We start from the raw sequence: 13,074 nt of genomic DNA, 5'->3' as shown, positions 1-13,074 counted from the left end.
TAGTAATGTGTCTTTTGGTAATTCAAAGTTTCTTTAAGAATACAATTGCATACTGAACAGACGATATAGGTAGATATTCACACTCTTTATCTTTGCACATTCAATAGATAATATAGGTTGATATTCACATCTATCTTTTTTATTAACTCACACTCCCTCCACCCCTGTATCCCCCTTCCTCTCACTCTTCAGTCATCCTTTTAAGTCTTAGACATCACCTTTCCCTGACAATTCATTTAGCTAGGTATAGCACTGTAACTATAACAGTAAAAATGGGCCTTTATACAGATTGTTGTACACTATCCATTATCCCATATACTAAACCCCTAAAACCAATGGAAAGCATCTGTTTGTACATATATAGTAGTATTAATAACCAAATATCAACAGAATTTTTGTTATTAAAAATAAAATAAAAATCCAGAGTAATCTAAAGTAAAACATAATGGTCTGAGTGAAGAACACTGTAGGTAAATTGTTTTTTTTTTTTTTTTGAGATGGAGTCTCACTCTGTCACCCAGGCTGGAGTGCAGTGGTGCGATCTTGGCTCACTGCAAGCTCTGCCTCCCAGGTTCACGCCATTCTCCTGCCTCAGCCTCCTGAGTAGCTGGGACTACGGGCGTCCTCCACCACACCCGGCTAATTTTTTGTATTTTTAGTAGAGACAGGGTTTCACCGTGTTAGCCAGGATGGTCTCGATCTCCTGACCTTGTGAACCTCCCGCCTCAGCCTCCCAAAGTGCTGGGATTACAGGCATGCGCCACCACACCCGGCCCATTGTAGGTAAATTTTTAAATGTATGAATCACATTTTAACTTTATTGATAAGTTTTTCAACTTCCATTTTTTCCAACTCTTCCTTTTTTCTTAAGACAGTGTCTCACTGTGTTGCCAAGGCTGGAGCGCAGTGTTGAGATAGGGTGTATTAGTTTCCTTGGGTTTCCATAACAAATTATAACAAATCAATGGCTTTAAAACAACAGAAATTTACTTTCTCATAGTTCTGGAGGCCTGAAGTCTTAAATTACAGTGTCAGCAGTACCATGCTCCCTTCAAAGGATCTCAGAAAAGGAACCTTCTTTGCCTCTTCCAGTATCTGGTGGCTCTTGATTTTTTTTCTGGCTTGTGACAGCGTAACTCCTATCTCTGCCACCCATCTTCACATGGCTTTCTTCCCTGTATCTGTGTCTAGGAAGGACACTTGTCATTGGATTTATAGCCTACACTAATCAAAGATGCTCTCACCTCAAGATCCCTACCTTAATTACATTTACTAACACTTTATTCCAAATAAGGTCACATTCTGAGATGTCACATATCTTGGTAGGGGTGGGGGTTGGGGGAGAGACCATTCAATCTACTACACAGAGCCAGCAAGGCAAAAAAAAAAAAAAAAAAGTAATGAATGCTTATGAAAATTAGTTCTAGGTACTGCTGTTAAAATGCCAGTGTGGTTGCAGCCTAGTAGACAGGGCAAAAAATGGTATGTGTTGAAAATGAAGAGGAGGCAGTCACCAGATCATGCAGTTCGTGCAATTACATGAAGTTTGAATTATAAATGCAATGGGATCTATTAAGCACAATAAAAAGCTATGATCTGATTAACATTACACACACATATGCACACAATGTGCATTACAGAGAGCGGATTAAAAGAACTGGCACACCAGTTAGGATGCTGTCACAATAAACTCAGGAAAGAGGTGAGATGAAGGAGACTTGGACTAAAATAGTGTGGAGATGGACAACAGTAGACAGTTTTGACACACATTTTGGAGAAACAATTGATGGGATTTGGTGACAGATTGGATGCAGGGGAAAAAGAGGGAGGCATTAAGGATGACGACATAGTTTCTGACGTGAATAACAGGGTAAGTGGTGATATCATTTACTGTGATGGAAAGAACTGGCAAAGAGACAGGAAGTACAAAAATGAGACTAGAAAAGTCCAGATTTTATATCTATATATATCTGAGGTTATGTAATAAATCACTCCAGTGTCTTAAAACAACAGTGGTTCATGATTTCTCATGATTCTGTGGGTTTGCTAGACAGCTTTTCCATTGGTAGCTCCTGGATTCATTCATGTAGTTGTATTAAGCTGATGGAGTGGCTAGGGGACTGGGCTTAATTGGAGTGGGGAATGGGAAGGCTGGGGTTAACTGGGATTGGGCTTTCAACCTCAAAGAAGCTAGATAGGCTTTCCTCAAGCACATTTATCTCTAAGTTTCTATAGGCCTTGCTTAGAAGTTGCAATATCACTTCCTTAGACTTTTCTGTTGGTCAAAGAAAATCACAAGACCAACCAAGACTCATGAGGTAGAAGAGACTGCACCTTCTGCTGGAAGGAGCTGTAATTTGTGACCATATTAAGAAATTTGGACTCTGTTCTAGGACAAGTAGAGAAACATAAAAAGGTTTTAAGGTGTGGAACAATAGCAACAAAATTCAATATCCATTTAGGATTAGAAATTCTCAGAAAACTTCAAACAGGAGGAAATTTTCTCAAACACACACAGGACATATATAAAATATTCATAGCTGGCCGGGTGTGGTGGCTCATGCCGGTAATCCCAGCACTTTGGGAGGCCAAGGCGGGTGGATCACGAGGTCAGGAGATCGAGACCATCCTGGCTAACACGGTGAAACCTTGTCTCTACTAAAAATACAAAAAATTAGCCGGGCGTGGTGGTGGGCGCCTGTAGTCCCAGCTACTTGGGAGGCTGAGACAGGAGAATGGCATGAACCTATAGGGCGGAGCCTGCAGTGAGCCGAGATCGCACCACTGCACTCCAGCCTGGGAGGCACAGTAAGACTCCGTCTCTAAAATAAAATAAAATATCCATAGCTAAGCATCATGCTTAATGATGATTCCCTCTAATATTGGAACAGAAGGAAGGCTGGGGCAGTGAGTGGGGAGAACAGGAAGGGGAAACCACAGATGCAAAGAAAATATTTGCAAATCATATAAAAATCTGATAAAGAACTTAAATACAAAACATACAGAGAACTCTCAAAACTCAACAATAAGAAAACAACAAATTTCAAAACGACAAAACTTTTGAACAGACACTTCACCAGAAAACAGTCAAGAAAGCAACAAGCATACAAAAAATGGTAACATCATTAATCATTTTAAAAATGCAAATTAAAACCACAAAGACTTGTATATTAATTTTGTTTTTTTTTTGGAGACAGAGTCTCGCCTTGTCTGTCGCCCTGGCTGGAGTGCAGTGGCAAGATTCTGGCTCACTGCAACCTCCGCCTCCCAGGTTCAAGTGATTCTTGTGCCTCAGCCTCCCAAATAGCTGAGATTACAGGCATGAGCCACCATGCCTGGCTAATTTTTTGTAATTTTATGGATATGGGGTTTCGCCATGGTGGCCAGATTGGTCTCAAACTCCTGGCCTCAAGTGATCTGCCTGCCTCGACCTCCCAAAGTGCTGGGATTACAGGCACGAGCCACCATACCCAGCCACTTCTGTATTAATTTTTAGCACATCTTTATAATAGCCAAACATTGGAAAACGATTCAATGTTCATCAACAAGTATATGGATAAACAAACTGTGAGATATTCATACAATAGAAATCAAGTAGGTAACAAGATCCTACTATTATTACCTGAATAACGACACTTGCACTTGACAGTATGTTTGTGAGTACATACAGATGTATGCATGTACATGTTTAAATTAATATTTGATGCAATGAACCCATATAAAGATATGAATGGGCACAAACCTGATTGTTAGCATTGGTTACTAGAGAGAAGGAGATGAGAGGACAAAAAAAAGAAAACAATTATTTTCTTTTAAAAAGTTATTCCCATTTAAAAAACCAACATGTATGGTGTTCCACTTACATAAATTATGTTACTGTGTGAGTGTATGCATAGAGTTAAGCTGAATCATCTTCAAAATGACGGCAGTGGTGGTGGTGGTGGTGGTGATGAGGTCAGGATGATGGAATTCAGCTGATTTCTAATTTCTTTTAAATTTCTTATGCTTTTATCTCCTTTTTGATTCTCACTTTTAGTATTTGTAATTTGTATAAACAAAAACATTAAAGTCATTTTCACAGTGATGGGGGCAACATTTTGAGACCTTAATGAGAAAACATTGCTGTTAATTCTGGATCATCTGTGGTGGTAGAGTAAATGTAGCATGAATGAAAATCCCATAAATGCTTTAAAGATAAAATGTCACCCTTCCCTGTCATCATATATGTGGTTACAGTAGTTACTGATACTGTCATGGAAAACATGTCTTTCAAGATGACTAGTGAAAACTCTCTAGGGTTGGTTAAAATGTACAGGCAGTTACAAATGTCTTTTTAATTGACATAATAAGGGTTAGATCATAACTCCTTTACTGCAATTATAAGCTTCTTCCAAAGTAGTTTCAGTAAATGATATGCCTTATGGAGAAAATACATGTGTTAGATAAACTTCATTATGATATGAGTTATAGTACTGTTGGCTGTGAATTCAATGTTAATGAATCAAAAATACTTATATTAAGGTTTCTTTCAACAGAAACATACTTAAGACAAGATTATACATTAATTAGCTGATGGAAATATTGTAACCGAAGACTCACAGGAACCTAACCCTGTATTTTTCTAGGAGCATTGGTTCAGTATTTGCTAAATCACTGATCATGACTACTTTATAGGTCATAACTACTGTGAATAACCAGAATCACTGTATATGAAACCAAAATACTTGCCATAGTTTAAGGGCAGCAAAGTAGCTACTACATGTATCCTAATCCTTGCAATTACCGTATGATTATGGGAAGAATTCAAAAACACATCAACATTCAGTGAAATAAGGTTTCTCCTTATTCAAAACTAAATAAAACTAATTTATATAGCATGTGTATCCTCAAGTGATTTGAAACAAGCAGGTCACGTAACAGCTTATTAGAATAAACTAAAAAGTGAATAACTTTTTGCATCTGCAATATTATATTACTGGCAACAATTATTTTCTTAGCAATACCTGCCTATAATAATACTGCTACTTTACATAAAGTATACTAAATTTCAGAAAATGCTTTTGCATACATTCTTATTTTATTCTCATAAATGCAATTTGCATTTTGGGTATTGCATTTTTCATTTTTTGTTGGTCCTTTTTAATACAGTTTTCAGTTCTTTGCCAAAATTTTCAATATTAATTTTCATCTCCTTTTTTCCTTTCACATAGCAAGGGCACTTATTTTAAGACTTGTATCTGAAACTCCTATTATCTGTAAATCCTTCTATTTTGATAGACACCAAATATGAAAAACTAAAAGTAACTAGATGCCTAGGGTATCAGCTTCCTAAAAAAGTATATCTTCTACTGTAGGTCTATTGCTAGGGATACTACCAATTCCTGATTATTTTAATCCAGTTTCAAGTACCGAGATGATATGAAACTGGACTTCACTCCCTGTGAGGGCCAGACTATTTCTGGTTCATGCTCATTCTTCAGACATAGCTTCAGGGTCTTAACCCAGAGCAAGAGGAGTCTACCACCCTACCACACCCCAGGTTCTAGCTTCTAATCTATATCTCCCTGGCTCCAGGGGTTTGTCAAAGGTGCTATTTCAGCTTCTTAATCTCTTAGAACTTCTTTAGGATACTCAGTAGAAAAGTGGCCCCAAAGTAGTTCTTTTTGGATTCCCATAGTCTTCTGAATCTTGGCTCCATCACTTTTGAAAAAAAATTTTGTGGGCACACAGTAGGTGTATATATTTACAGGGTACATGAGATGTTTTGATACAGGGATGCAATGTGAAATAAGCACATCATGGAGAATGGAGTACCCCTAACGTCAAACATTTATCCTTCGAGTTAGAAACAATCCAACTACATTCCTTATGTTACTTAAAAATATATAGTTATTATTGACTATAGTCAGCCTGTTGTTCTATCAAATAGTAGGTCTCATTCATTCCCATGACTCTTTACTACCTTATTTTCAATATACTACCTTCAAAAATATTTTTTAAAATTTCACTTCTATTTCATCTTTTCTACCTGTGCTTAGTGGAAAATCTTGTCAAAACTGACTTTTATTATTATATTTTTCATTTATAGAAGTTTTATTTTGTTCTTTTTCAAATCTGCCACATCACTTTTTAGTGTCCAATTTATTTTATTTCTTTAAATATAAGTAGTTGACTTAATTCCAGTATCTTTCAGTAATTTTAATTCTAATATCTAAAATTCTGGAAGGGGTTGTTCTGCTATTTGTTCTGCTAGTTCTTAAAGTATCTTACTTTCTGCTATATACTTAGTTATCTTTGAGTGTTTACTGCTCAATTTCCTTTAATAATGATTTGTGGAGAATGCCTGAGGCCTAGAAATAAAGGTAACTATTTTCAGAGAAGATCTGCATTTGCTTCTGCTGAGAACCTTAAATGTACTATTCATCCGCAATCACTTTAAACTAAAACCATACCACAAGGTTTCATAGATAGTCAAGTAATGAGAATCTGACTACCAAATGTGAACAAAAACCAATACATAAGCTATAACCTCTCAGAGATGAGTTTTCTTCTTCATTTTCCCTTCCTCTACTGAGTGTCAATGCAATTCTTTCCACAGTCCCCAGGAGGTGGGGACTTCTTCTGTTTCATTCTTATCCTGAGAATGAATTGCTTTAAGCTTCCAGCTTCCAAAAAAAAAAAAGTCCCAGCTTTCGTTTGTGCATGTGCGTGCGTGTGTGTGTGTGTGCGCACACGTGCGTGTATTTTTTTTGAGACAGTCTCTCACTCTGTCACCCAGGCTGGAGTGCAGTGGCATGATCTCGACTCACTGCAGCCTTGACCTCCTGGGTTCAAGCAATCCTCCCAACTCAGCCTCCTGAGTATCTGGGACTACAGAGGCACATGCCACCATGCCCGACTAATTTTTGTATTTTTTGTAGAGACAGGGTTTCACCATGTTGCCCAGACTGATCTCAAACTCCTGAGCACAAGTGATCCACCCGTCTTGGCCTCCCAAAGTGCTAGCATTATAGGCATGAGCCACCATGTCTGGCCGTGGATATATCTATTTTTTATTCAGTACATTTGGGAACTTTCAGATCAAGAGTGGGAAAGAAATATTATAGCTTACAACCACTAGAAGTGCAAGACTCTTTGCTACATATCTATACATGAAAACTATACACATGCTGGCCAGGCATGATGGTTCACGCATGTAAGCCCAGCACTTTGGGTGGCCAAGGTGGGTGGATCACCTGAGGTCAGGAGTTCAAGGTCAGCCTGGCCAACATGGTGAAACCCATTATCTACTAAAAATACAAAAATTAGCTGGGCGTGGTGGTGCATGCCTATAATCCCAGCTACTCGGGAGGCTGAGGCAGGAGAATCACTTGAGCCCAGGAGGTGGAGGATGCAGTGAGCCAAGATTACGCCACTGCACTCCAGCCTGGATGACAAGAGCAAAACTCGGTCTAAAAAATAAATAAATAAATAAAAAATAAAACTATACCCATTCCATCCAACATGGCAGTTTCTTATACAACTAAGTAAACATTGAAATTGCTTTCAATTTTATTTTTTCTTTTCTGGCAAAAATGTTGTCCCTTGAGACTGGCCACGGAAAACCCCAGTTACATTTGAGTAATAACTACAATGAAGAAAACTAGATTGCACGGTATTTATTTTCATGACAAATTAGTCCTTCTTCATTACAAAAACTTCAGATAACTTCAACTATAGGACTTATCATATTGAAATGTTTCAGGGTATCTGATGCAATACCCGTCACTCATCAAGAGGAGACAATATTTAATTCCCTACAGTATTCAAATACCTAAAGTTTGGCACTCCATAGATGCTTACTAAATAATTTTTTAATGAATGAATAAGCAAACAAAAAAGTTAAGAAGAGCATTAAATTCTACTGCCTTCAAAATATAGTCCAATAACAAATAAAGACAATTTCAAAATAATAAGGTTATCATAGTTTCAGTTATGATCACTGAATTTTCTTTTTTTCAGAAAAAAAGATCATTAATAAGAAATAAAAATAATCAAATGAAAAACACTAACATACCAAAACTCGAGCACTAAAATTATTAAGTAAAATGACAAAGTGAATCAAGAAAAGCGTGATTAAAAACACAATGTAAGTCCATTAACATATGCAAAGAGATTTTAATGTAAATAGGAAAAAGCAAATTATAACCACAATGAGTTAAAATCAAAAATCCACTAGACTGGCAAAATATAAAAAACCACCCACAGAAGTGATGAGGAGAACCTGAACCAACAGCAACTTCCATAAACACCCATTAAGAGGATAAATTCTACAACTACTTTGTAAAACAGTCTTCTGTTACCTGATAAAGTTCAATACACATATACCTACCCTATAATTCAACAATTCTACTCCAAGGTATGTATACCTTAAAGAAACTCTTACACATGTGTACCAGGAGACAACATATAAGAATGTTCACAGCAGCTTGGATCATAATAGCAAAGAACTGTAAAAAGCCTAAATGCCTATCAACAGCAAAATGGATAAATACATTTTGGCATATTTATACACAGGAATACTATATGGTAGTGAAAATGAACAAACTACAATTACATATAACAACATTAATAAACATCATGTTAAAAAACAGCAAGTCACAGAAAATTTATAAACGACTGAATCAATTTATATTTTATTTTTATAAAGTCAAAGCCAAAAAAACTAAATCATAAAATATTTATATGCTATATCTATGGAATATTATTTTAAATGCTTAATAAAACATCAATTACAGTTACTGGGGAGGGGTTAGAGGAAAGATATAAGAGGGGGCTCAAAGGAGGCTTCAAAAGATAGTCACTTTCCATTTCTAAACATGGTTGATGAATAAACAGGTTATTTATCTTATTCTTTACATTATATATAAAAATTATAAATATATATTCTTTTTTTTTTTTTAAGAGACAGAGTCTCACTCTGTCACCAGGCTAGAGTGCAGTTGTGCGATTTTGGCTCACTGCAACCTCTGCCTCCTGGGTTCAAACGATTCTCCTGCCTCAGCCTCCCCAGTCGCTGGGAGTACAGGCGTGTGCCACCACGCCCAGCTAATTTTTGTATTTTTAGTAGAGACAAGGTTTTACCATGTTGGCCAGGATGGTCTCGATCTCTTGACCTTGTGATCTGCCCGTCTCGGCCTCCCAAAGTGCTAGGATTACACACATGAGCCACCGCACCCGGCCATTTTTTTTTTTTTTTTTTTTTTAACATAGATCAAAGGTTTCTGTGTTGCCCAGGCTAGCCTCGAACGCCTAGCCTAGCCTCCTTATGCACCAGGACAACAGGCCTGAGCCACTGCGGCTCCCAAAAATTATAAATATATATTCTTTAGACATGTCTTTTGCAATAAAACATGTAAACACCAGGGGATCCAAATAGGTAGGCAAAGAGGAAAAAAAAAATATATATATATATATATATATTTCCATGAATTATACTACAATTAAAAAATAAAGTATTATTTACCCATTTGTTTTACCTACCAGAGCATTAATTTCTTCAAGGATATGGACATATGTGTGCCTAATACATTATAAATATTAATGCTGAACGCATATAACTGAAAGAATGATTTTAAATTCAGTCAACCCTAGACACTACTTGCCAGGGAAAAGAAATTTAGCACATGGTCCTGATGCCATTTAAATATTATTTTAATATTAAGTATAATAATATTATAATAAAATAAACTATTTAAGTTTATTTTCCCCATAAGGTAGTCATTGAGTCAGAGTTCAATTTACTAACATTTCCTTAAACATTTACAGAATAACTTGAGTGTAACTGTTCTGGTAGACAGAAGTAAAAGTCCATGTTTCATCAAATCTCACACTACATTTGCCTATGAGATAAAAATTCTTCCAAAATTTAATAAACAAGCAAAAATAGAGAAAATAAAAATTTACCTCACAATCTCAAAAAGAGAATAAACTATTAGTAGATTCCAGATAACTAGTATCAATTGAGTGTTTATTTAAATGGTGACTTCTAAACAGCATTAAGGGATACATGTAATCTTACCTGGGGAGGATAGTTGCTCTCTGAAGACCATCTTGAAGATTGGTCGTTTGGTTTGTCCACTAAAATGTTCCTGGAATAAAGAAAGTATTAAAATATTAAGAGAACATGAATAGACAAAAACAGGAATAATCTACCAGATGCTGAAATTATCACAAAGTTATGTAATGTTTGGAACTTGAATAAGAACAGAAAACAAAACAGAGTAAGAAAAGCACAGAAAGCTTCTAGTAGATGTAAGATTTTAAAATAGGACAAAGGTGGTATTTTCAACAACAGAGAAAAATCAAGACTTTTCATAAGGCACTTTTGTTTAAAATAAAAAGTTATATTAATACTTTACACTAAGTGACAAAATGAACCTTAGATATACATATTTAAGAATTTAAGGTAAAAATAGCTGGGTGCAGTGGCACACGTCTGTAACCTCAGCTATTTGGAGGAAGACTTGAGGCCCGGAGTTCAAGGCCACAGTGTGCTATGATGGATCATGTCTGTGAATAGCAACTCCAGCCTGGGCAACATAGCAAGACTCTGTCTTTAAAAAAAAAAAAAGACTTCAAGGTAAAAATAAAGCAATAAAATACCTAAAAATAAAATACCATATATACATATTATACGTAGCATGCATTACATTGCATGCAATCATATTGTTACATTATGCATTTACTACATATATCATACATGCATCGTATAGAATATATATATTTTTATACATATATAAAGTCCATCTTTGGAATAAGATGCACTTTTAAGCATACCATCAAAAGCAGAACTGCGAGTGGAAAAGGAACTGATATAAGTAATTTAGATTTCACTGGAAACCGTAAGGCTAAAGGCAAGCAGAGCTATACATAAACACTGCTTGATTTGGTAAAGTTGTTTTTCACAAGGAATATGGGTTAATTCCTAGTTACATACATACTGGGGTTGAACAAATAAGTAAATGGCTGGTAAATGTGGGAGCCAGGTTTCTTACTTTTGTAGGGGGATGTTACAGTTAAGCAAGGGGAGGGAGGGAACCCTGTGGTACTGGATTAGAATCAGCAACGTCACTGCAAACTTGTGTTTACCGTAATATAATACAAATAAATAATTATACAGGTGTATGTGCACAAACAGTATTTTCTAACTCTGTCCACTGAGGGGGACTAGAAGCAGTGACACACCAGTACCCAAAAACACACCCAGCACCCTGATATTTGTTTCCACATACCATTCTCCAATAAAAGAAAACAGGAGTAGCTGGAGAAATGGCTGATTCCAGAGCCAGGTAAGGGAATACAGAAGATTAACCTAGAGCATCTCACACAAGAAAAAAAGAAGCGTTTTTTTAAAAAGGCAGAGGAAGGGGGCAGTATGGATCATGTCAAAGGGTCACAGAGAATGACAGGCCAATGCTAAAAAAATTTAAGCGGTAAAATACCCATGAGTCCATATTGATACAAATAACCCCAGTCTAACCAGCAGGAAAACATCAGAGGAAGACATTGAAACAAATGAATAGTACTCCTCCAAACTGTCAATATAATAAAAAGAAGGAAAGACTGAGAAACTCACAGACCAGAGGAGAGTAATGAACATGACAACTAAATGTAATGTGGGATCTTGGATCAGAGAAAGAATACTTGTGGGAAAACTAGTGAAATCCAAATAAAATGTGGCATTTAGTTAATAGTAGTGTACCAATGTTGACATCTTAGTTGTGACAAACGTACCATGGTAATGCAGGATGTCAGCAACAAGGGAAAACTGCGTAAACAACATATATAGTAACTATGCCATCTTTGCAACTTTTCTATAAACCTAAAATTATTCTGCAATAAAAATTCTATTTTTAAAAGTTAGATCTATACTGGCAAAGAGAAGGTAATTAATAATTATAGATTTATTTATACCATCACAAAGAGACTTATTATCAAAAATAGATTAATGAATTTTTTTAAAAAGCAGTGTATGGAAAAGAACTGCCTTTACACACATGTTCCACAAAGGCAAAACATAAATACATAAAACAACTAAAAATCAAATTAACAGGCAAACAGCCAACTAGAAAAAATAAAGGCAACATAAAATACATTGGGCTAATTAAAATTTGAATATTTAAAGAGCACTTAAATATAAATACCCCATATGAAAACAGACAAAAAAATCCAAAATCAATATTCAAAAATTGGAGATTAAGATAAACATATATATTGTCCCTATAAAATTAGTCCCACACCCTCAAAAATAACCACATTTTACAATTATAACAGCAGTTGTTGGCCAGGGCTGGTAAAATGTTACTCTTATATTTTGCTGATAGGAATGCAAATTAATGTAACTTTTCAGGAGAAAAATTTAATTGATAGCAAAAATATTTCAAATATGTACATCCTTTAAATAAAAATGATGACAACCATGACAATGACTGTGTTTGAGTCCCAGACACTCTTCTAAATGTTTTCTATGTATAAACCATTATCTTGGAAGTATACAAATTTAAGAAATTGAAACATACTGCAGGAAAAAGGTAAAAGAAAAAAAAGAAAGAAGGGAGGGAAGGGAGAAAAGAAAGAAAAGAAAGAAAAAGATCAATTGCCTAAACATATACACCTAAGTAAGGATTTGAACCCAAGGCAGTCAGTCTACAAAGTCCATGCTCTTAATCACCATATGCTAAAGTCTCAGAATTCTTCCACTTCTTAGAACTTTATCTAAAAAAAGAAAACCTAGGGGATATAACTAATCCACATTCAACAAAGCACACTTTAGAAGAGCAAGCTGTAAATAAACTAACAATGGAGGATTAAATTATAACACGTCTGTACAGAATACCATGTAAATTATTGAGTATTCTACAGCTTGACTTTAATGTCATAGGAAAATGTTCAATACATAGTAAGTGAAGGGGAAAAGTAGTTAACTGTGTATGTAAAGAATCAAGTGTTGCAAAGTAATAACATTCATACACAGGGAGAAAAGACAATGTATACTAAGTTATCAATATAATTCTCAAAGGGAGATTACAAGTG

The 13,074-nt window shown here is 35.7% G+C and overlaps 1 protein-coding gene across 8 annotated transcripts in view; it reads right to left on the bottom strand.

Annotated features, from left to right (window-relative positions):
- Window positions 1–13,074, bottom strand: part of MKLN1 (muskelin 1) — a 399,844-nt gene that overhangs the window by 123,075 nt on the left and 263,695 nt on the right. For all 8 annotated transcript variants that reach the window (XM_063667815.1, XM_063667819.1, XM_054495363.2 and 5 more), the window contains one exon: window positions 10,061–10,130. In XM_063667815.1, coding sequence (XP_063523885.1) covers window positions 10,061–10,130 — 70 coding nt within the window. The remainder of the gene's footprint in view (window positions 1–10,060; window positions 10,131–13,074) is intronic.

This window comes from Pongo pygmaeus, chromosome 6, assembly GCF_028885625.2.
Source record: "Pongo pygmaeus isolate AG05252 chromosome 6, NHGRI_mPonPyg2-v2.0_pri, whole genome shotgun sequence".
Classification (NCBI taxonomy): Eukaryota; Metazoa; Chordata; class Mammalia; order Primates; family Hominidae; genus Pongo; species Pongo pygmaeus.
The sequence above is the reverse complement of the archived record's forward strand: the minus strand, read 5'-3'. Positions and strand labels throughout refer to the sequence as shown.